Here is a 23,001-nt window from a genome sequence, read left to right on the forward strand (position 1 = left end):
GTTCAAACTAATTACTTTTTAATGATACCAAAACTTGCCCAGCTGTTATCTGTTGAAATTATTTAAATAAATTAAATCTCAAAGGCAATCAAAAATGGATCAACCATACTCAAAAAGTATGTTTGGGTAGTTACACTATGTGCATTTGGATTTTGTCTTTAAAATAGAAATGTAAATAGACAGACTTTTTTTTTTCTATTCTTAAAAAGTATAGAAAAATTGTCTTTTCTTTCTCTTCGTAACAAAATGAGTTTCTGTAATTATTATGTTTCTCTCCTAAAAGCAAAATCCAAACGCAGCCTTTAAGGTCGTAGCTCTGATAAACCCTTACAACCAGGTACATCAACCCACTCCATTTCACAAACAAGTTCACCACACTCAACATTTTTCAATCTCAAGATCATCTCTTGGATTATAGTCCCATCTTGCCAAATGCAAGAGCTCTCTTCAGCAAGGCAGTTAACCCTGTTTGGCTGAATCCTCTTCACCACGCACCCATCTGGAAGCCTCTCCAACCCCATCACCAAGCACTGAAGATAAGGCCTCAGTTCTATAATCGCCTCACCCATTTTGTCGTCCGACGATAAGGTGTCTTTGTCGTAAATCGTCTGCATGGAGAAACAGAATGCAGAACTAAAGCCATTAACTAGTGTAATTCAAGAATTACCTTATTTTTAATAACAGATTTTAAGTGCAAACAATTTTAGCTATGAAAAATTAAACTAACTCGATATCCATTAAAGATTGGATTAGTTCGACAAAACTATACAGAATGGTTTGGTGGGTTTTTGTTAAACTAACTAAATATTTGAAATAAATATGATCAGAAGGAATTTTATTTGTTTTTTTTTCTCCACCACTTTATGAGTGGTAAAGATGCATTTATGCTATTGTTGTGCTATCCTGATGATGGCAAATTGGCAATGACCAATAATGACAAACATGAAAAAGAAAAAAAAAACATTATGCTTAATACGTACCAAATTTATTGGAGTATTAAAATCCTTAATAGAAAGAATCAGTTCTTCATTCCACTCTGGATTGCAGTTGTCTTTGATGACCTTAGTTTTGAGCTTCTGCACATCAAATTTCAAATTAAAGAATCAGTGTGTTACCTTATAAAATGCATGTATTTTCAGTGAGAAGATTCTACATTTCAATTAGGAGTAAATTAGGAGTGAGCATGGGTTGGATTAGTTCGGGTTTAGGGTGAAATTAGAACTAAACTAATTGAATTGTAATTAGTTCGGTTTGGTTTGGATTTACGTTTTTTTGTGTATGTATCCGAACTAAACCAAACTGATTAAGAACGGATTGGTTTGGTTCGGATAATTGGGTATCTGATAAAATAGAAATTCATAAAAAAATGAAATTTTTATCTTAAAAAATCTGTAAGTACAATAAACATATAAAATCAATAGAAATAATCCAAACATGTTTAACACTAAATACATTAAAAATTCAAACATATTAGACATTAAAATCCAAACATGTTAAACAACAAACACATTAAAAGTTAAATACAAAAGTACAATAAAAATAATCCTTCAAAGGAATAATCTTTCAAAGTTTTCACTCCATAATTCTTCATTAAAAGGCAACATATATATATATATATATAAATTTTTATTTTTTATTTAATTAATACATGGTTAGGTTCACGGATTGGTTCGAATTCCGCACTCCCAAAACTGTTACCCAGACTCATTACTAAAGAGAGTTATTGGTTTAGTTCGAATCGGACATTATTACCCGTTAATTCTAAAACAAATTTAATTGATTCGATACTCATTCGGACGGATAATCGAGTATCCACTACATGTGCTCCCTCTTAATTTCAATAAAAGATATTAGTTGTTTTCCTTTTATCCTTGTAATGAAATGATGTGTTGAGATCACACCATGAAAGAGTTACAATCAAATTAAATTGGTCTGTTAATTAGGCAATGACGTGTCACAAAATAACTATATTACTTATAATTATCTAACCGACAAAAAATCAATCTAATTTATAATTTTATTTTCAGAATATTTTTCTATTAATCCAAAAAAATTAAACAGGCACAAAACTAAAGAGCATTCAAGTTCCAAAAATTCTAATGCTCTTGCAGTAGAAATATGATAATTAACAAAATTAAAAAAAAGTGTTCATGTAACAAAGATCCTTGAAATAATAAGATTCTAACCTGTTCCCCTATGTTGACAACAACATAAGGGTCACTAGAAGAAGTATCTCGAACTGCGAGATTAATGCCTTTCTTAATCCTAAGTTTGAGGAGACCCAAGATACTGTCCATCGCAACACACCTCTATTAATTTCTGCACACCACAAAGATAAAAATATATCAATGATATCAATTTAATTTTGTTACAATTTATCTCTCTCTAATCTGCTGTTAACATTGAATGAATAAAACGAGAATTGAATGTTTAAGAAAAACATTATATCAACATAGGAAAGAGCAAAACTGGAATCATTAATGGGTTACGTACGATGTTGTTGTGTGTCCAAATTTTTATGGATTCAAACCCCAAAACAGAGATCAGAGGAGAAAACTAGTTAGCCAAGGTCAAATCATAACCTTGGCTTGTAACAAAGTTTGTGATCTCCTTGTGTTATAGGGGCCTAGGGCATTTCTATTCTCTGTGGCCCTCTATCTCCAGCTACTCCTACAAACTAGTGTGACCACAAATATTATTAAAGATTTATATTATACTCAAATTAGTACTTAAAAATATAATGATAAATCAAATTGGTATTTTTGTTAATTAAAAAATGATGTGACGTATTATCATTTAATTTATAGAACGGCTAATTCGATGTACAATTGTATCTTTTAGAAATAAATTTAAAATATTTAATCTTTAAAAACTAAATTGATATGTTTGAAATATTCTAAAAATTATTTTGATTATTAATCTTAAATATAATTTTAATGTATTGTCAGTGTAAAATAATTCTATATGTGTATCTAATTATGTAACGTCGTGTAAAAAAATAACTACTTTTTTACATTAATTATATAAATAATCCTCTAAAAAAATCATTATGATTGGACAAATAACATTTTACATTAGTTCATCAAAATTAACTTCATCATTAATTTTAGTAGCCATAATTGCTCTAATAGTTGTTAGTCCATATAATTCATATATAAAGTCAGAACTAGGGTGACATTTGTATATCCACGCATATTTCATTGACCCTAAGAAATGAAATATATATATCAAAGAGAGTAACATCACACACATCTAATCTAAGTTTAATTACCAGGGCATAACATAATTAGTCCCTAGCATCACATTTGGGTAATCAAGGTAAATTTAATTCTAGATAGTAAGGGGTCCTAAACCATATCCCATGCATAGATAGATAGCATAAATTCCAAATAAATAAAACATTCTTGAAGGTATTATTATTATTATTTGTTATTACTAGTGGGCTTTGGTGGATTGAGTTTGACTGGAAAATCATCAATTTCATCCCTCCAAGGAGTATTCTTCAAAGGTGGTTCAATATTCTTCAATGCAACCCAAACAGCAGTGTTTACCTTGAATCCAGATCCAAATGCCATTTGCCAAACCCTGTCACCTTTCTTCACTCTTCCTTTGGCCTCACAGTATGCCAATTCATACCACACAGAGCTTGATGATGTGTTCCCAAACCTGTAAAGTGTCATTCTAGAAGGTTCCATGTGCCAATCATCAAGCTCAAGACTCTTTTGCATCCTATCAAGAACAGCTCTCCCACCTGCACCAGTAACAAATCCAGAAAACATCTTTATATTTTATTATATATTATATAAGGTAGAAATTCAAATGGAGCCAATTTCACGTTGTTAGAATATAAATAGGATCAAATTAGTATTATTTAATATATCTGAATATTTATTATAGGAGATTACGTCTTTATTATTATGATTTTTTTAATATTTATAAATACCCTTTTATATTGTATAACTTGAATAGACAACTCGAATACACTCAATAATACACAAATTCTTTTTATATTCTAACACACTTAAACCTAATAACTGAGAACTATTAGATGAAAACTTAGTAAAATTAATCAAATTAAATTTTACAAAAAGTTGCCTGCAATTAAATTTTCACCGTTATAATTTCAATTAAACTTGGATTAAATCTTTAAAACCCTAAACTTAATAGAATTGGAGGAATTACCTGTGTGGATGCAAAAGTGGTCGAAAGCTAACGTGAAATTGGGAACGTAAGCCTCAATCATGATCTTGAGAAACTTGCGTTTAACGAAGTTGACGACGAACTTGACTTTCTCCGAGATCGGGAGAACAACCGGACCGAGGGAGGTGATGTGGATCTTGAGAGCGTCCCTGGCCACATTCATGAGTTCTTTCGAGAGAGAAACGCCGATTTTATGAGCCTCGTCTTCTTCCTGAAACACACATTTGTAGCTGTTGTCGTCGGCGCCGACGTGCGTGCGAAGTGTGTGGATCAGCTGGTACTTTGAACGGCAGCGATCCGAAGGGTGGCTGGAGAGCAGAGCTGCCGAGCCACCCATTCGGAAGAGGCAGTTGGTTAGCATCATTGAAGGGTTGTTGCCTCTGTAAATGCTTGAAGTTTCATTTTCTGTACTCAGCACCAATGCATATGAATTTGGATGTACCTGTTACATTTTCTGTTAGTTTTTTAATCTCTTCAAGTGCTAATATAAATTACCAAGAGTTAGTTAAATTAGTTACCATCTCCGTATAAAACCGTTTTATACGTGTATTAAATTATATAACATTCTATTAGTAAAAATAATCACTTTTACAATGATTGTCTGAATAATTATACAAAAAAATAGCCAATAAATAATAACTCAAATGATATAATCTCTCTATACTCAAAATCTCCTATCTTTGGTTAAATATATATATATACAAAAAAATAGTTGTGTTTGCACCACAAAAAGTTAGAGTTTGATTATATGTATATAACATATACATGTTTAATTTTTTTTAATATATATTTTATATTTTAATAAATATTTTATATTAATAGTTAATTTAATAATAATTTTTTATGTACATATAAGATAGTTGTATTATTAATAAAAGAATAGAGTGTTGATTAATGTTGGTTTAAATATGTAGTGAATAGAAAAATGTTGATTTTTTAGTACTTGTGATAATAAAAAACGAATTTAATTTTTGACAAAAATAGATAGTTAATCATATATATGACCACATTATCACCGTTTAAAAAATAAAGGAAATTAGTTGAGGTTATTAGTTAAATCTCCTAGGGATCTTATTTAAGTCTAGATTCTCATTTTTTACTCTATTTTCTTCTCTTTTGTTTTTAGTAAGAAGACTAAGTGTTCTTATCTAAAATATTATTTATTTTATTTTCTTTTGAATAGAAAAATGTTAACGCTGGCTATCATTGAAAAGTGAAAAACAACCACCAAATCTTTAAAGTGTAATTGTTTGTTTTCCACTTTTAAATTGTACGATCCACATGCATTTTATTATTTTGTATAGAAGCAATTGACTGATTTGAAATCTCTTGAATCTTAATAAATTTGGAAGGTAGAATGGACAAAAGTTCTAGGCATGAGTCATCATTACACCAACTTAAAACACTACTATTTGCATGTGTCTATGATGAAGCTTTGTTTTGTGTTGAGTATTGTAACAGTTGTAGCCATTAGGCATTAAATGTGTAACAATAGTTAATATGTTGTTGTGATATATACAAGATTCAATTAATGCATTACACTATATATATTTTTCTGTAGAATCTGAGTTCACTGTACTTCCTACCTATAAAGTAATATAGTCTACGGTGATAGACCTACAAGATAATTAAGAACACCCACCAAATTTAAGGGACAAACACATGCTTTGGTATTTATAAATATCTAAACTTTTGTTTTGGGTGTAAATATCTCTAAAAACACTTAAATCTTGGTTTTTTTTGTACAATGACGTATATGGATGTTCAGTAAGATATCAGATATTTATTATCTCTGGTATTCGAATGGTTATTTTAGATAGTATAAGTGTATTGTATTTAAAAAATTAATAGTATTTTATCTTAGATGTTTATTTTTTAACTCATACTAAATCAAATAAATAATCTATTGTACACATTGTACAAATATTCTATTAATTCCCTAACGGGATTTGGTAAGGGGAAACCTCGGATATGGTCTGTAATATTTTTCTTAAACATAATTTTGTGCTTCATATGTTTAAATTTGTATTGCATTAAAGTGTCGCTTTAGTGGGTCAAGTCATGTTGTATTGTTGTAAAATAGTTCTATCTCAAAATTTATTTATATATATGACACACATAGAATAGGTGTATTTATTATGAGCACCTATTTTGTCCTGTAGTTTATCAACTATGTTACATAAATATAAAAAATTATTTATAAATAAATTATTTGTATATTAATATTGAAATATGAAATGGTCGCACATTTATATTTATAATAAAATTTTATAAATAATACAATTAAAATTTGATTAGCGCTTTATAAAATAATATAATTAAACTAGATTATATTTATAATCAAAATACAAATAAGAGTAAGTAATGCTTAATGTTTGGTGTAAAATGTTTGATTGTGTTGTTTTCAAATATATTATTATTCTGCTATTGTCTATTAATGATTAGATTATTTGAATGTAAAATATTTGATATTTTGGTGGTTAATTATTTTATTAAAAAAATATATAATATATAAAATGGAGTCTATATAACATCATGAAAAATGATATTCAAACCTTTTTTGATACATTTAAAATGCGTATTTTACTTTTACAAGAAAAGTATATATACTTATTGTATTTTATTTTTCTCATTATTTTCATACTTATATTTTTAAAAAAGAAAAAAAAACATGCACTAAGATGTATAAAAAAAGTTACAACTAACATATTTCTATCATTTTTTAATATAATAGAATTTTATTATTCTATTTTTTTTTTAAGTTTTAATCATGTTACACAGGCACAAAAAATTTGTCACACACGCTAATCAATCACTCATCATATAATAAGAATATAAAATAACTCTATATTCATATTTATACTCATTCTTGTGTACCCTAGCCCCTACATAATTACTAGTTTAATTTGTGGCATGGGAATGAATTAATGAGTTCATGCATTCAGGTAGTGTTATATATATACTACTGAAACTTTCATAACGTTTAATGCATACAGTATCAAATCATCAAACTCTAAAAACTAAAAAGAAATAAAAGAACATAAAACAAGTAAAATTTATATACTTCAGTTTATCATCACTACTAGAAATTAGTATTTTTCGGACGAATTTTGAGACGAAATTGAAATAAATTTCGAACAAATTAGAGACAAATTTTTTGTTTCGAACAAAATTGAGACGAAATTATGTTGTCCCAAAAACCCTTGTTGCTAATTTACATTTTGTCTGAAATTTCGTTCGAAATATTTTTCAGACAATTCTGTGACGAATTTCGAATAGGCATTTATCAGCTAGATTTCTAATTATTATGATGTATTTTAGACGAATTTTAGACAAATTAGTCAACATAAAGACAATGTATTTCAGACAAATTTCAAACGTAAAAATATTTCATTTTAGACAAATTTCAAACAAAAAATATACTTCATTTCAGATAAATTTCTGACGAATTTAGTTAAATGTAACAGATTTTTTTCAAACAAATTTTAGACAAATCAAATGTTTTTTTTTCGATTAAATTTCAGACAAATTTAATTTTATTATAATTTACATATTTGAAACAAATCTCATACAAAACAAAAAATTATTTTCGCATAAATTTTCTACAAATTTAATTTAATATATAAATATTTTAAAAAATAAATTGTATATGATCTACTTTTTATATTAAGACCATTATAATAAACAAATTTTTCATATTACATCATTGAATTTATAAACACATAATAAAGTTATGAAAAAGTTAATTACAATAAAAGACTTAAAAAGATATTTATTATTAAAATATTTTTGTCTATAAATATAATCAAACTAAAATTAAACTAAAACAAAGAAAGCCTTTAAAAAGGTCACAAATTATAAATAAATTAAAATAGACTAACTAATTCACTTAAATATTCCTTAATCTAAATAGAAAAAACATATACTACAGAGATCAAACACTCATGTTATTATCCTCATCATGGGAGAGACCAGCAGCTGAGAATAGAGTGATCTTTTGACCTCTAGCAATAGAACTCATGACATCAATTGTAGAAATTCCGGTTTGTATCATCTCCTCTTGATAGGTTCTCTCACTAGGATTGATGGAACTTCCTGAAATATTGGGAGAATATTAAGAACGTCAGTAATAAACATACAGTTTTAGACCTCCCGAGGAGAAGTTATATACCTGATATGTCCAAGTAAGGCTCTGGTAATATGAGTGGACCATTATCAATGGGTTTTCCCAATCCATTAAATATGCGGCAAGCATGTCGAGCGAAACAGGAGTTTTCAACACCTAGGAATGTAACCAAACATAAAAAAGATGAAACTCAACAGCTAAACTAATTCAAAAGAATCAAGATAAAAAAGAATTCCATAATCAATAGTCATGCATAAATTGGTAGAACAGATAAGAAATTAAATGAACACTATCAGAATGCAAAAGGATTGTCAAATAGAATTTCCCCTCTATAACAAGTTTGATAAACAAACACATTCGAAGCCATAACTTATGAAGGACAGAACCTCAATAGATCATAACTCATCCATTATTTCTTATTGAAGTTGGTTTTCCCAATTATCATGCCTGTGGTACTCTACTATACAATAGATGTCTCCGCATTATTTATCATGTTACCATTCCAAAAACAAATACATAAAATTAAATATATGAACTAATCAAGTTAACTCAAAAGCAATGAAATCATAATGGAAAACCTCCTCCTCCCTAAGCACATGTTATTCTAGTTCGCTTATTTATTCACAATTAAAATTTAGAAGATAACATATTTGAACAACCAATTGGTCCCGACCCGATACTAACTACAACAAGAATATAGCTCCCAAAATGGATAAGCAAGCAAGAAAACTTCAATAAATGTTTTAGAAGATTGAAAACTTAATAACTATATGAAGAGAAAAAAAATTAGAAAACTTGGAAATTTACAGAGACCAAGCTCTGAGCTTTCAGGTGGGGACGGATTCAGTATTTCCAGCGGATGAAGAAACAAGAAAACAACTCTGTTCAAAACACCATACAAAGGATACAAGAATCACATCACTACTCACAGAAAATTGACAAAGAAACAAATAGAATCTTCATTAACAAAGAGAACAAACAAGAATCACATCACTACTCACAAAAAATTGAGACTTGGCAAAGGATACACAAAGACGCAAAGTGGCAAGGGTCCGAGGCTGGCGGGGTTGCGAGGTCCGAGACCGAAGGAGGCGACCACACGCAAGAGGCAGAGTGGTGTAAGTGGCTGAGACCTGTGAGTAGTGTAAGTGGGTGAGATCTGTGACCTGTGAGCGCGAACGACGGGGGGTGGAGGTCGCCTGAGATGTGAGGTCGGAGGCTGGCGAGGGCGCGAGGTCTGAGACCGGAGGTCGACGGCGGCACAGGTAGGAAGCAGAGCAGTGTGAGCGAGTTAAGGCTCTATAACCTCTGAGCGTGAAGCACGAGAAAGGGTGGAGGTTGTCTGAGTTGCGAGGTCGGAGGCTAGCTGGAGTGCCACCCGGAAGATCAGTGGCGGCCACGCACAGGTTCGACAGAGTAGTGTGGGTGAGGTGAAGAGGGTTTGTAAAGCGTAAACTACTAAACTGAGGCAGAGCAATTTTTTAGATGGAGAGAGGCGGGCTCTGTAAATTGAAACCAAAAGGGGTGTTTTGAATAAAATTTAGTTTTTTGGCGCGGAGTATAGAAGTGGTTTTGAAACAATTACATATATTAAAAATTTAAAATTAAATTATATTTAATTTTTATTAATAAATTAAAAAAAATTATAGTATTGGTATTAAAAGATAAGTTTTAGAGTATTTAGGTAAATATTTAATAAAATTAAATTTAAATTTAATTTTAAATTATTTAAATTAAGTTGTGTTTTTGAATTTTTATGATATAATAATTTTAAAAGTTAAATATTTAAAAAAATTAAATTTAATATTAATGTTTGTTAAAAATATTTAAAATATATTTTAAAAAAATATATTTATAATTATTTAAACAAGCATGAAGATATATATATAAAGTGTTCAATTGTGCATAAATATTTTTTTAGTGATGTAGATAGATTTTAATTAAGACCACAAGTAATTTTTTTTTCAAATTCTTTAAGGTATTTATATAATTTCTATATGCGTGACACCGTCATTTAATTAATAGATAAATTAATATATGAAGTTATACTTACATATATATAAAATCTTTTTTTTTTTTTACCAAAGATAAGAGACTCGAACCCGCAACCTCTTAATTGAGTATGAGGAGACTATGCCATTTGAGCTTTTACTCATTGGCACATATATATAAAATCTTACTGTAGGCATTACAGTGAATTGAATATAACTTATTTTTAAGATTTTTATATATGTGATTCTTTTAGATACACTTTATCTTAGATTTATTACAAAATTAAATTTTAAATTATTATAATATAAATAATAAAAAAATAAATTAAAAAAATATAAAGTAACTAAAAAAATAAAAATTAAACATAATATGATATATAACAATTTGTATAAAAAGTTTAATATTAAATATAATAAAAATAAAAGAATAAAAATAAAAAAATATTCATAAATATGATTAAATTATATTTAACAAAAAATAAATAAAAGGGTAGATTCCAAAAAAATAATGTTCTTCAAAATAACAAAAAACATAAGCGTTATTTAGTGTATATATTATATCAAAATTTGTTTGATTTTACTTTTATTTTATTTTATTCTATATTTTTGTGTAGATTGAAAAATAATGTTACTAATATATGAATAATGTTAAACATATTAAACTGATTTTGTAAAGGTAAAAAAAATAGTTGCTATAAAACACCGGTATATAAATAAGCATTAATGTATCTATTAATCTAATTTTTTAAAATATGTATAATAATATACGAGAAGTTAATCAATATGATAATTATTTTATATTTTGATCAAGAGGTTTTGGAATTTAGTATTAGAAATAAAAAATATACCTTTTTATAAGTTATATATAATTAAAGTTATTTTAAGAAAAAAAAAACTTTATTTTGGAATAGTAAAAATATTTGGGACAAATCATAAACAAATTTAAAATATAAACAATATTTTTATACTAAATGTTATAATTTTTCAATAAATATATGAAATCTATTTGAAAACTGATGCACTTTCATATGAAATTTATAAATGATGTAATTTTCGTCCTAAATTTGTGGAAAAAAATTTTGGCTACTTCGAAGGGTTAGCTATAGTAAAAGCATTTAAGACTAATTATAGACAAATTTGAGACAGAATTAACATTTTTTAAAATGCATCCCAAATCTGTTTGAAGTTATTGCGCATATTCAGATGGAATACGGACGAATGATAGATTTTGTCCAAAATATGTTGCTAATCCGTATGAAAATTTTGGCGCCATCTAGATAAAATTTGGCGCCAAAATTTGGGACAAAATTTAGACAAATTTAAGATAGAATATATTCTTCCGAAACCTCCACTAAAAGTTGTTCCATATTTGTCTCAAATTTGTCCGAAATTAAAATATCATTCAGACGAAATTTATTTCGTTTGAAATTTTTGTCTGAAAAAATCCTATTTCTAGTAGTGCATCAACCTTTTATTTCATCATATCCAACTATGATGCATGGCATCTGAGTGAGAAAATAATGGAAGCAATCTATGAAGATGCATGAAATAATAAAGTTAGTAGACTATATTCACACGGAAGATAATTAAGCAAAGATGGTAGTTAAAATGTGAGCATGTGTTGTGTTAATCAAACATCAAATTATTTAGCGACTTTTAATACTATTTTCACAAGAGTAGTATCAAAATTAAGTTAAAATTCTCATGGTTTTTACGTAAAATTTATAGTTAAAAATTGTTAAATAATATTATTTATTTAACTAAAATAAAGACTCACATACAATTGTGTTAATGTGAAGTTAATATTTAAGAATCATTAAATAACGAATTAGTCAAACTTGTAAAATTATTTAATAATTTTTGAATATCAACCTTATATAAAAGCATCTGCATCTACATGCGAGAGTTTTTACTTGATTTAGTTTTGGTGAAAACTCAGGTGCAGTCGACGTCATGTGAAGTATAGTTAAATTATCTAACGATTTTCAATTATCAACTTTATGTAAAGTCGACTTCACCTGAGTTTCTACCTTCAATTTTATAACTATAAATTTCATATGAAAATAAATGCATCTAACTAGTCAGACCTGAAGGAGTTGTTTGGCAAAATCCACAGCAAGAACACCAGCACTGCACCCCATACCACTGAGATCATAGGTGAGAATATTTCCTCTAAGCTTGTAGTGATTAACAATGGTGTCTGACAAAGAAGGAGTAGGATTGAACAAACAACAATTCACAACAAGAATCCCAATGTCCTTACTCTGAACACCAGTTTTCTCAAGCAACTCATCAACAGCTCCAAAAAGCACCGTATCAGTTTCCTTCCTGGCTTCATCAAAAGTGAGCTTCGGTGGAATATGCAACACTCCCTCCGGTAGATACGTCTTCGGCCCCAAACCAGACCTGTCTAAAATCTTTGCAACCAACTTGAGGCTCTCTTCTGAGAGAAAACCCACGTGCTTGGCACGTTCTAGAATCATCTCGGTGGTGCAAAGACAAGACAGGCCTGGTTTGAAGCACGCGAAGTCTACCAAAAAAACATATCTTGTTCTCCTCACAAGATAGTGGTACGTGAAAGCTGCCGCTAAACAAAACGAAGTTATTAAAGAATGCCTACTACGGTTCAGCGACTCTTCGCCAGAACCGTAGTAATAAGCGGAAGCCGCGGCTCCCGCTAAAAGCGAGAGATATAAAAGATTGTTCATTATATTAGAAATCAAGAAGTTGAGGAATGGGTGAGTATACTTGAGCATTACTATTGTTGCATAGAGGGGGTATTGGAGATTTTATGATGGGTATGTGTGTGTTATTCTCTATAAATAAGGAAAAAAGAGTGTGTTTGAGTTTGTGAAAGTGTGACATGGTGGTGGAGAAAGTTAAAGAGAGTTGTACTGAGGGAGATAGAAGTCATAAGTGTTAGTAATTGTTGTTGTCAGAGTTGGTTTGGATTAGAGTAGTCCATGTGAACTAATTTCTTTTCTATGTGACATGATACACAGTTTAAGATTTTTGTATTCTAAAAAAAAATATTTATCAATATAAATTATATATATTTATACATAAATATATAATAACTAATTTTCGATATTTGCATAATATATATTAAAATTAGGGGTGTGCATGGTCCGACCCGGTCCGAAGACCCAATTCGGCTCCGAACATTTTAGGGGCTAATTTGGTATAATTTTACTGGGTTTAGGGTCGGGTAAAGGTCTCAAAAATAGACCTGATCATTATTTCGGGTCGGGTCTGGACCATGACTTGGGTCACCTAAAATCGGACTGGTAGCCACACAATTAATATTTTGTGTATTAGTGATGGATAATGGCTATTCTTATGTGGAATTTAAGTATTGTAAACCTTCATATTTTGTGTTATTAGTTATTATAAGACTATAAGTTAATGTTTTATATTTAAAATGCATAAGATTTTAAACTAATCAATACATAATATTGTGTTATTTGTATTGATTTAAATATTTGGTGTTATTAGACAATATTAGTATTGATTATGGTTATGCTTTAATTTTAGAAAAGAGTTGGTTCTTATTATATTTTTCTAAATGAATTTTACCATGTAATGTATTTAATAATAAATATTAAAAATATTTATGTAAAATAATATATTTTTATAAAATATTTAATAATAAATTTAATAATTAATTTTTGTATATATATAATATTTTTATTCTACATAAATTCTTCATTAGAATCATTTTAAAAAGACAATAATATAAAATTATTTTATTTATTTTAATAATATTTAATTAATTAATATAATTATATAAAAAAATTAGACTATTTTAAATTAATTTTTATTTTCTCTTAAACATTTTTCTAAAAGAGTAAAAATACAGTTATAATTGAATATCACCTCAATCTAAAGAAAAAAAAATAGTTTGGGGATTAAATAAGAGCCCACCAAAATTGAGGACGGTGATATTATTATTACCTAACACAACTTAAAGAAAATCTGAATTTTCATATACATTTCACTAAATTAATAGCTTGGAACTTCATCAATCTAATAAAGTTAAAAATAATTGTAAAGTTCTACTTGTAAAATATCTTGTTCTATTATATTGGCGGAAAGACTAAAATTACTAAGCATGTGAAGGTTAAGATTTAAGGTAAAGAACTAAAGATTACTACAAAAATGAGTATTTTTTAGTGTCATTAAAAATAATATCTTAGGTAGTTTTTCGGTGGTCATTAATTAATTGCTAGAAAAAGTGTCCAAAATGAAGTAATCTTTACCGTTACCAATTGTCAAGTAAAAATATTTTTTAATATTGCTTTTAAGCCTTTTATAATTGATACATGGTATTATTGACAGTAAAAAATTAAATAAGTATTACCAAAAAAAATTATGTTAACAAATAAAAAATTTATTTTAACAATTATATATTAATCAATAAAATATTCTTAAACATTTTTACAATTAATTACCATTTAAAATATTAGATTAAAAATGTTAAAAACTATATTATTTTATTGTAGTATTAATATATGAAATTAAAAACAGTAAACAAAATATTGTTTTTATTATTTTCAGTTTTTTATAAAATATAAAAAATAAAAATCACTGAAAATAAAAATAAAAAATGAAAGTATAAACTAATTATATCCTTAGCTTTTCCTTTTGTATGGTTATAAAAATTTACTATATATATTGAGATTAAAATCATGTCATACATAACATTATACATTATATATATGTAATAAATAAATAACAAAAAATATATGAACTTTGATATATTCTATCAATAATTCAATATAATATATATGTCTTAGCTTATAAGTCCAAAGAATAATAATGTGATGCTTTTATACCCTATGCACTTTATCATTTAATTTATTGGATAACTCAACATATATTGGCTGCCTGTTCTTTTTGGGTAAATCTCGAATTCTCATCATTCCACTATCTATCCTTTAACTGGAAAGAGGGAGTGTGGTGGGTTGGTTTAGAAATTACAACAAATTTGGCCAACTATGTGGGCATCACTTAACTATCTCATCAATTTTTTTCCTTCAATTCTGTCATGCACATGTTCTTTTTAATGTAATGTTGGCAAAACAAAAATAATGTTATCTATATACTGAAAATTAATTTCTGTTTGAGATATAATTATTAATATTATTTTTTTATTAATTTAAATTTTTAAAATTAATGATTTTATAATATGATTTATAAATTTTGTGTCTAAAAAATCTAATATAAAATAAATAAAAAAATAAAAAAATAAGGCCTATTTAAAAAAAACTCCCATATCAAATAAACTATTGTGTATTTATGTATTTTAATATATATCTTTTAAGAATAACTAATTTAAAAACTTATTTTAGGTATATATAATTGCAAAAACTATGTGAATATATATATATATATATATATATATATATATATAATTTATCTATTTTGGTCTTCAACAAATTTTGAATAAGATATTTTAATTTTTAACTAAAATTAAGTATTCAATTGGCCCCCTAACAATTAAATTTGTTAGTTATTTAGGTCTTTTATTCTGTCAACTCTGACGAAGAATAAAATAGTCTATGACAACTTTAACGAGGGATAAAATGGTTACCGCCTTCTCTATTTGGAAACGATGACATTCTCTCCTAATTTCTATCGTATCTTACATAACCCTAACATTCATACTCTCATTCTTCACTTTCACAGTCTTCTTTTCCATCTTCTCCTTCCTCCTCTTCAACTCCATAATCAAGGCATCAAGCCATGGTGTAATTGTCACACGTGTCATACCTATCTCAACATGTCATAAACTACACACTTTTTCAAATCTCTGTGATTGGTACACCAACCTCCTTCGCACTTCACCTATCAGAAGTATCAACTTCCATGTCCTCGATAACAGCATCACCTCCAACCCTGACAACGTCTACCACATCCTTAAGACAAAGTTCCACAACTATCTCAAGGACACGCCTTACTCCATTATCCGACAAGCAATATAGATTATTGGATATTAGGATATCATGAGAAGATTCTCCTTCAACATCATATCATATGCAAATTCTCATTTGGAATGGATTCCGAGTGCTTCATTCTTTTTCTCCTGGTCCTGGAGTCCAAGCTGGCAGACAGATTCGACCTCGTATCCAGGCTATTAGTACAGTGAGTAATGTCGCCATTGCTGCTCATATGAAATTGAAGCGATTACTGAACATTGATTCGGAAAAGAAACTGAAGAAAACGATTGGAGTGGTGGACAATGTGGCTATGGAGATGATAGGGTATAGGAGGAGGGAGATGATGACGACGACGGCGACAAATTTTAACAAATCGAATTTGCTGTCTAGATTCATGTGATCCATCGAAAACGACAAATACTTGAGAGACATAGTCATTAGTTTTCCTGAGTACGAATTGGTTGATAAAAAGTTGAAGATTTTTTTTCTTATGAACATTAAAGTTGCAGAGTGTGTAGCTTGAAGTTGCGGTGTTAGACTATTAGGATTATGCGAGATACGATGGAAATAAGAAGAAAACGGTATCATTTCTAATAGAGGAGTAGGGATTATTTTATTCCCCGTTAAAGTTGTTACGTACTATTTTATCCTTCGTTAGAGTTGATGGAGCAAAGGACTTAAGTAACTGATGACGGAATTAATTATTAAGGACCAATCGAATAATTAATTTTAATTGAGGGCTAAAGTATCTAATTCAAAATTTTTTAGAGGCAAAAATGAGTAAATACTATATATATATATATATATATATATATATATATATATATATATATATTTCAAATAAGTTTGATATGTTCTTCTATAGTACAGTTTCACACGGGTTGTTTGTCACATGGAAACAAACAAAATTACATGATTCATATGAAATTACATATTAAGAAGAGTGTGATTAGTGTGACTGATTAGGATAAAATTATGCCAAGAAAAATCATGTGACAAAGTTGGCTAAAATAGAATTATCCAAATAATTTTTGCATTATTTCTTTACCGAAATTCAACTTCGAACAACGTTAACGCATATTTGGTGACTATTCAAATTTAATGCATAATTATTTCTTATATTTGTACTGTTCCCATTCATATATCATATTGTTAATATTCTTAAAATTTTTACCTACTTGCACCAAAACATCATCAATGCAAATATATACAGGTACTTTTTTTTTAAAAAAAAAATTATTATTTCAAGATATTGCTTGAGTTGTGGAAGAAAGTTTGGGCGTGAATTAATATGGTCCAAAGCTAAGGATGACAATGGATAAATGTGAAGGCGGGTATTTTTTTTCTTGCTCTCCATCCTCATTTAAAAAATTGTCTTCTATTCATGTCTTATACTTGTTATGGGTCCGCATTTAATTATCTCTGTAAAAAAGGAAGATATCTGCATGTATCTATATGGATATTATAAAAAACTAAAAAATTAACAAAAAATTAATATAATTCAATATATACAATTTAACATAATTCTACATATACAATTAAAATCCATGACATATTTATTATAAAAAAACATCTGTTAAAAAATATCATAAGGAATTAAGGTTAATAAGTTATGTGTATATAAATAAGGTTAATTACTAAATTAGTCTTCATATTTGGTGTATAAATATATATTATTTTATTTATTTTTTTATATTTTATATAAAATTAATTTTATAATTAACTTTTATTGTGAACCTAAGATGATTATATGACCATTAATATTAATATTTTTACAACAATTAAAATCAAATTGATGGGTAGTAGTTTTACACAGTACAGCTTTTTTTTTTTCTTTGAGGAGTAAATTAAAGTTGATTCAAATTGTCATTTATTCGTCACTTTCGATCAGATCATGCTGCTGTCCCTGTCATTGAAGTGCCGTACCATGCATTATATATACATGCACCTAAATAGTTGATTTGATTTGAAGTTTGAACTTTATTAACTTGGTCAAATTCGGTGGAGTCTGAACCACACAGATCAACCAGGGTTAATGTATACAACCAAAAATGGGTTAGGTTAGGTTAGTACAATCTGTTTTCATTTGGGAACATTAAAAAAACAAAAGGTTAATGTACTCAACCAACAAAAGGGTTATTAGAATACAACAAAAAGATCATATTGTTTCATTTTTTTTATGGATATATCATCTTATATAAGTATCAAGTAGCAAGCTAGGAATCTAATAGTATATCATTATTTATATATTTTAATATTTATCTTAATTTATATGATATGAAATTAATTTTAATATTTTTTTTGGTGACTTGATTAATTTTAATATATTAATAATATAAAATATTTTACAAAATTATATAATAATATTTGACTTTTTAAATAATTATTTACGTAATTAATATAAAAAAATTATTTTTTGATCTGATATTATTTAATTAAATGCATAAATAAAATTATTTTATAATAACAATGTATCAAAAATAAATTTTTATTATAATACAATATAAACTTATTTTTTTTTGTTAAAACTAAGTTCTATTTTATAAAAACATGAAGCGGAATTTTTATATTAATTTTTTTTCTTTTTCATTTTTTTATTTTTACATTATGTGGCTAAAATTTAAAACAGCTGAAAAATTTAATCAGTTCCGCTAGGTGAATAATAAGATGTGTGAACAATGTGAACGACAGATAGTATTTTAAATTTATTAATCATCTAATTTTACTTTCACCTTAAATTTTTATTATTTTTATCTAATTTTACTTTGACCTAATTATATTCTCTTTTAACCCAAATTCCATTTTTACCGCAGCCATCCGTCTATTATTTTTACTCACAGCATTGTCGTCTTCCACCGTCACCAACTTCAAATATTCTATAAAAAACAAATATTTCATTTATACGAAGAATAAATATCTCATTTGTATAAAGATAATAGTATATTATTTGTTAGTATGTTATTTTATACTAACAATATATAAAAATTAAATTTTAATAAATATCAATTATTTTTGTTAGGAAATAAAAAAAATCACCATCTTCCAACTTCCATGCATTAATAACATAAGTAATAATCCACATACAATGTAAACTTGAAAAAGAAAATGCAACATTAGATAAGGTACACATCCGATCCATAAATAAATGAATCACATGCCTGTTGGACTCAATATATACAAGTATACATACATCATCAATGTACTGAGTCTTGATACAGCAAATACATATCAATGTATCATGGTCAGTACAGACCAGAAGTTCATAAAGACCAGAGTACGTACATTCATAATATACATATATACATACATATATTCCGAACCCATACCATTCTAATAATTAAATAAAAAATAAAAAATATATTTTTTAACGTTTGATATTTTTTATTTTTAATATTTAATTTTATTTTTAACATTTTTTTTTAATTTATTTTTAAAAATTTTTAATTTTATCATTAATATTTTATATAAAATTAACGTCTAAAAATAAATAAAATTTAAACTTTAATTTTAATATATTATTAATATAAAATAATTTTATACATACAATTAATTACGTAATATTACATTAATAAAAATAACTAATTTATATATTAAATGCGTAAATACTAAATAATTATCAAAAAATAAATATATTTATAAAATATTTTATATATTATTAATATATTAAAATTAAATTCTAAAATTAAATACAGTTAAATGTTAAAAATAAAAAAAATCAAATTAAAAATAAAAATATATTTTATTCTTATAAAAAAGCCGATTCATTAATGCAATGTAGTACAAACATAGCACAAACAAAATATCTACTTGCATGGATATCCGAGTTTCAATTTTTTAAAATTTGTTGACCAAAATACGTTCATTAATATTCTTTTAAAATAGCTGGCTTTCCTAGTAGTATCTTCAAAGAAAACGGTTGCAACTAATAATACATTAAGAAAATAAAAAATAAAAATTTAATTACTCTACAGATTTTATAATTTTATTAATTTTTAATTAAATTTTTATATTTTTAATTAATTTTTTATAACACATCATTTTTTTAATTTAATATCTGTTAACATTAAACATATCAAATATTTTTTTGTGACTGAAATAAATTAAATAAAAAAAACAAAACAAACAAAATAAAAAACTGTTTAAATAGATGATCAGTTTTGTTTAAGACTACTCTTAAACTCCTTCTAAGGTGAAAGAAATTTTATCTTTGTCATAGTATCTGCCACCGTATTTGCACAATCCGTCTCACAAATAATATCTCGTTGATCCACATTCCAAGCTAAGAGATATCATCTCCAAATAGCAAACAATTCTCTTTGAAAAATACTATTACTCTTGATCATTCCCAAGCACCCTCTTTACCAACTCCCATTACAATTTCTAATAACATAAGCAAAACCAACACTATCACTCGAACTAAAATAACTAGCATCACAATTAATCTTAAAAATACTAATGGTTAGGTATTCCAAAAACCATTTTTTTTTTGGTGTCTATTCCAAAAACCATTTAATCTTACAAGTTATTTATATATTTTTATCTTCCACTTATAATAAATACATATGAATTGAGATTTTTTTTCTTTATTTTTTTATTTTCTCTGAGATACACACATAAAAATTATATTCTAAGATAAAATTTTCATATTTTTTATTTGGAGGCCGTTATCAAACACAAACCAATAGATATATTCAACAATTCACTCTATTAGTTATTGTAATTTCCAAACAAAAAATAACTAAATTCATCACAATGCCCTCGACGTCACTAGCATAAAACTTTAGAAAAAAAATTCATCACAACTTAAATATTACCTACATAAAAATATGATATATGCTTAATCACATATATATAATCACATAAGTAACTTTTGAAGAAAAATCTATCACAATCTCAATAACACAAAATTAGAATATTGACTGAAAAATCAACAGGACATAACATGAAATAATCGTATGTAAATTTCAACAGAAAATTCATCACACAACAATGAAACTTAATAGCTGTTTGTGAAAAAAATAAAAATATGCACAAAATTCATTACACACTCAAACCAATAGTCACTTTTCCTTTTTTTTCCTTCTTTCTTTCGTTCTTCATTACCGATTTCGTCTTTTGATTTTGAATTATCTAATGTAGGATCATAACCTGAAGGTCCACTGTGTGGTACCATCTCTTTCTTCAATTGCATCATCCAACATTATTCAAAAACTAGAAATTTAAGACTAAAATTGTGTGAATGTGGAACAAAATAACAAATTTTTTTTAGAATTTTTAAAAGAAAAAAATTAGGAGACCAGTAATTTTATATTTTTTGACCAATACTTAACTATAAAAAAAATAAGTAATTTTTTATCATTAAATATAATCTCATACCATTAAAAATATAATTAATAATCAATTGATAATTACAAAATACTAAAATTACTAGCCCTTAACATTCTTCTTTTTAAAATATAAAAGTGTCCTTAACTAGATTTTCTACCCTAATTGTGAAAATATTCAATTTTTTTTTATAGAATATTCTATTATTTCAAACATTTTTATCACGAGAAAATTAAATTAAAAAAAATTATATGATATAAAAATTCAATCGAAAGAAAAAAAATATAAATAAAGATGTAGTTAAAAATTTAGTAAAGTTATAAAGTCTCCAGAATAATTAAGCTAGAGTGATCATTTTAAATATGAATTAAATTTTTTGAAAGAGCTTTAATTTTACACTCAGCACCTTAAATTAACTCGGAAATAAATAAATAATCACACAAAAACTATCTACCAAGTCCTTATACTTCATTAGAGAGAACAAGAACAGAAAATGAAGCACTGTACTATAAGAGAGAGAAAAAGAAAAAGAAATAAATTAATTAATTAAGAAATATACATATGAAGAAGTATCTAACTATTAATATCATACAACTAATACATAAATGGCATATATAATCCCTGGTAAGTATCCAAGTAACGTAAGCACCAGATCTATCCAGAATTCAACCTACAATAATATTTCCAAGAAAACAAATAAGATTAGAAAAAAAAAACTTATAATTGAATTGTAACAACCAAAATTAATAGTCATAAGAACAATTAAACATTATAATTCATCACCCTGCCAAAACAAGTACAGAAAAAAATTATATTGAAACAAAAAATGAAGGAACAAGAAGAAAATTAGATAATCAAGCCACTAATTAAGATTAATCTGTTGATAAGAATTTTGGATCAAATATGAGAGAGGAGGGAAAAAGAGAAGTAATTACTCCGCAGCCATAACGAAGAAAAACACCAACAGGAGGTATAAAAATGGCCAATACGATTTCAAGAAAAGTTTCTGCACCCATGATATTATTGTTATGGAAATTTGAGGTTGAATAAATGATGAGTAGTGTGGCACAAGAAAGAGCAATGAAAGCGTTATCATTGATGGATGTGTTTGGTTTTTGATTGAGAATCATAAAGCGGTTACGGTGGCTCTGCCCATTATACGTGGTGGAAGATGCAAGCGCTTTCTACGCCACCACTGCTATACGTATGACACGTGTCTTTTTTACTATCGGGTGGCATTTTCCTTTCGTTTTTTCGAGTTTCAATAATCTTATGTACTGTAATATATGTGTCAACATACTTCTTTCTTCTTTTTTTTTTTTTTACTGATGATTAATTTATTACGGATCAAAATTTCATTTAAAATTGGCTAAACAAGATGAGATTCAATTCTTTAATATTTATTTAGACAGATGAATAT

The 23,001-nt window shown here is 27.0% G+C and overlaps 3 protein-coding genes across 3 annotated transcripts; all 3 read right to left on the bottom strand.

Annotated features, from left to right (window-relative positions):
- Positions 1-45: 45 nt before the first annotated feature.
- Positions 46-2,700, bottom strand: LOC112716882 (protein C2-DOMAIN ABA-RELATED 7). Its single transcript, XM_025768909.3, has 4 exons — positions 2,494-2,700; positions 2,187-2,319; positions 981-1,076; positions 46-608 (listed from the first exon to the last, which is right to left on the bottom strand). The coding sequence occupies exons 2-4, from the start codon at positions 2,295-2,297 to the stop codon at positions 303-305; spliced, it is 513 nt and encodes a 170-aa protein (XP_025624694.1). The 5' UTR covers positions 2,298-2,319; positions 2,494-2,700; the 3' UTR covers positions 46-302.
- A 477-nt stretch (positions 2,701-3,177) lies between these two features.
- On the bottom strand, positions 3,178-13,190 carry LOC112716881 (3-ketoacyl-CoA synthase 20). Its single transcript, XM_025768908.3, has 3 exons — positions 12,405-13,190; positions 4,183-4,642; positions 3,178-3,751 (listed from the first exon to the last, which is right to left on the bottom strand). Exons 1-3 carry the CDS (start codon positions 13,071-13,073, stop codon positions 3,423-3,425), a joined length of 1,458 nt encoding a protein of 485 aa, XP_025624693.1. The 5' UTR covers positions 13,074-13,190; the 3' UTR covers positions 3,178-3,422.
- An 8,838-nt stretch (positions 13,191-22,028) lies between these two features.
- Positions 22,029-22,773, bottom strand: LOC112718377 (salt stress-induced hydrophobic peptide ESI3). Its single transcript, XM_025770149.3, has 2 exons — positions 22,517-22,773; positions 22,029-22,251 (listed from the first exon to the last, which is right to left on the bottom strand). Exons 1-2 carry the CDS (start codon positions 22,709-22,711, stop codon positions 22,168-22,170), a joined length of 279 nt encoding a protein of 92 aa, XP_025625934.2. The 5' UTR covers positions 22,712-22,773; the 3' UTR covers positions 22,029-22,167.
- Positions 22,774-23,001: the final 228 nt, after the last annotated feature.

Source organism: Arachis hypogaea, chromosome 10 (genome assembly GCF_003086295.3).
Source record: "Arachis hypogaea cultivar Tifrunner chromosome 10, arahy.Tifrunner.gnm2.J5K5, whole genome shotgun sequence".
NCBI classification, from domain to species: domain Eukaryota; kingdom Viridiplantae; phylum Streptophyta; class Magnoliopsida; order Fabales; family Fabaceae; genus Arachis; species Arachis hypogaea.

What these genes read in the sequence shown, in the direction of transcription:
- LOC112718377 (XM_025770149.3), bottom strand. Translation starts at nt 22,711, where the DNA reads ATGATTCTCAATCAAAAACCAAACACATCCATCAATGATAACGCTTTC. An exon ending in TTCTTCGTTATGGCTGCGGA is followed by an intron (nt 22,252 to 22,516) that starts GTAATTACTTCT and finishes ATATTATTGTAG; the next exon opens with GTTGAATTCTGGATAGATCT.
- LOC112716882 (XM_025768909.3), bottom strand. Translation starts at nt 2,297, where the DNA reads ATGGACAGTATCTTGGGTCTCCTCAAACTTAGGATTAAGAAAGGCATT. An exon ending in TTGTCAACATAGGGGAACAG is followed by an intron (nt 1,077 to 2,186) that starts GTTAGAATCTTA and finishes TTTGATGTGCAG; the next exon opens with AAGCTCAAAACTAAGGTCAT. An exon ending in TTAATACTCCAATAAATTTG is followed by an intron (nt 609 to 980) that starts GTACGTATTAAG and finishes TTCTCCATGCAG; the next exon opens with ACGATTTACGACAAAGACAC.
- LOC112716881 (XM_025768908.3), bottom strand. Translation starts at nt 13,073, where the DNA reads ATGCTCAAGTATACTCACCCATTCCTCAACTTCTTGATTTCTAATATA. An exon ending in TTGCCAAACAACTCCTTCAG is followed by an intron (nt 4,643 to 12,404) that starts GTCTGACTAGTT and finishes AAAATGTAACAG; the next exon opens with GTACATCCAAATTCATATGC. An exon ending in CCACTTTTGCATCCACACAG is followed by an intron (nt 3,752 to 4,182) that starts GTAATTCCTCCA and finishes TTACTGGTGCAG; the next exon opens with GTGGGAGAGCTGTTCTTGAT.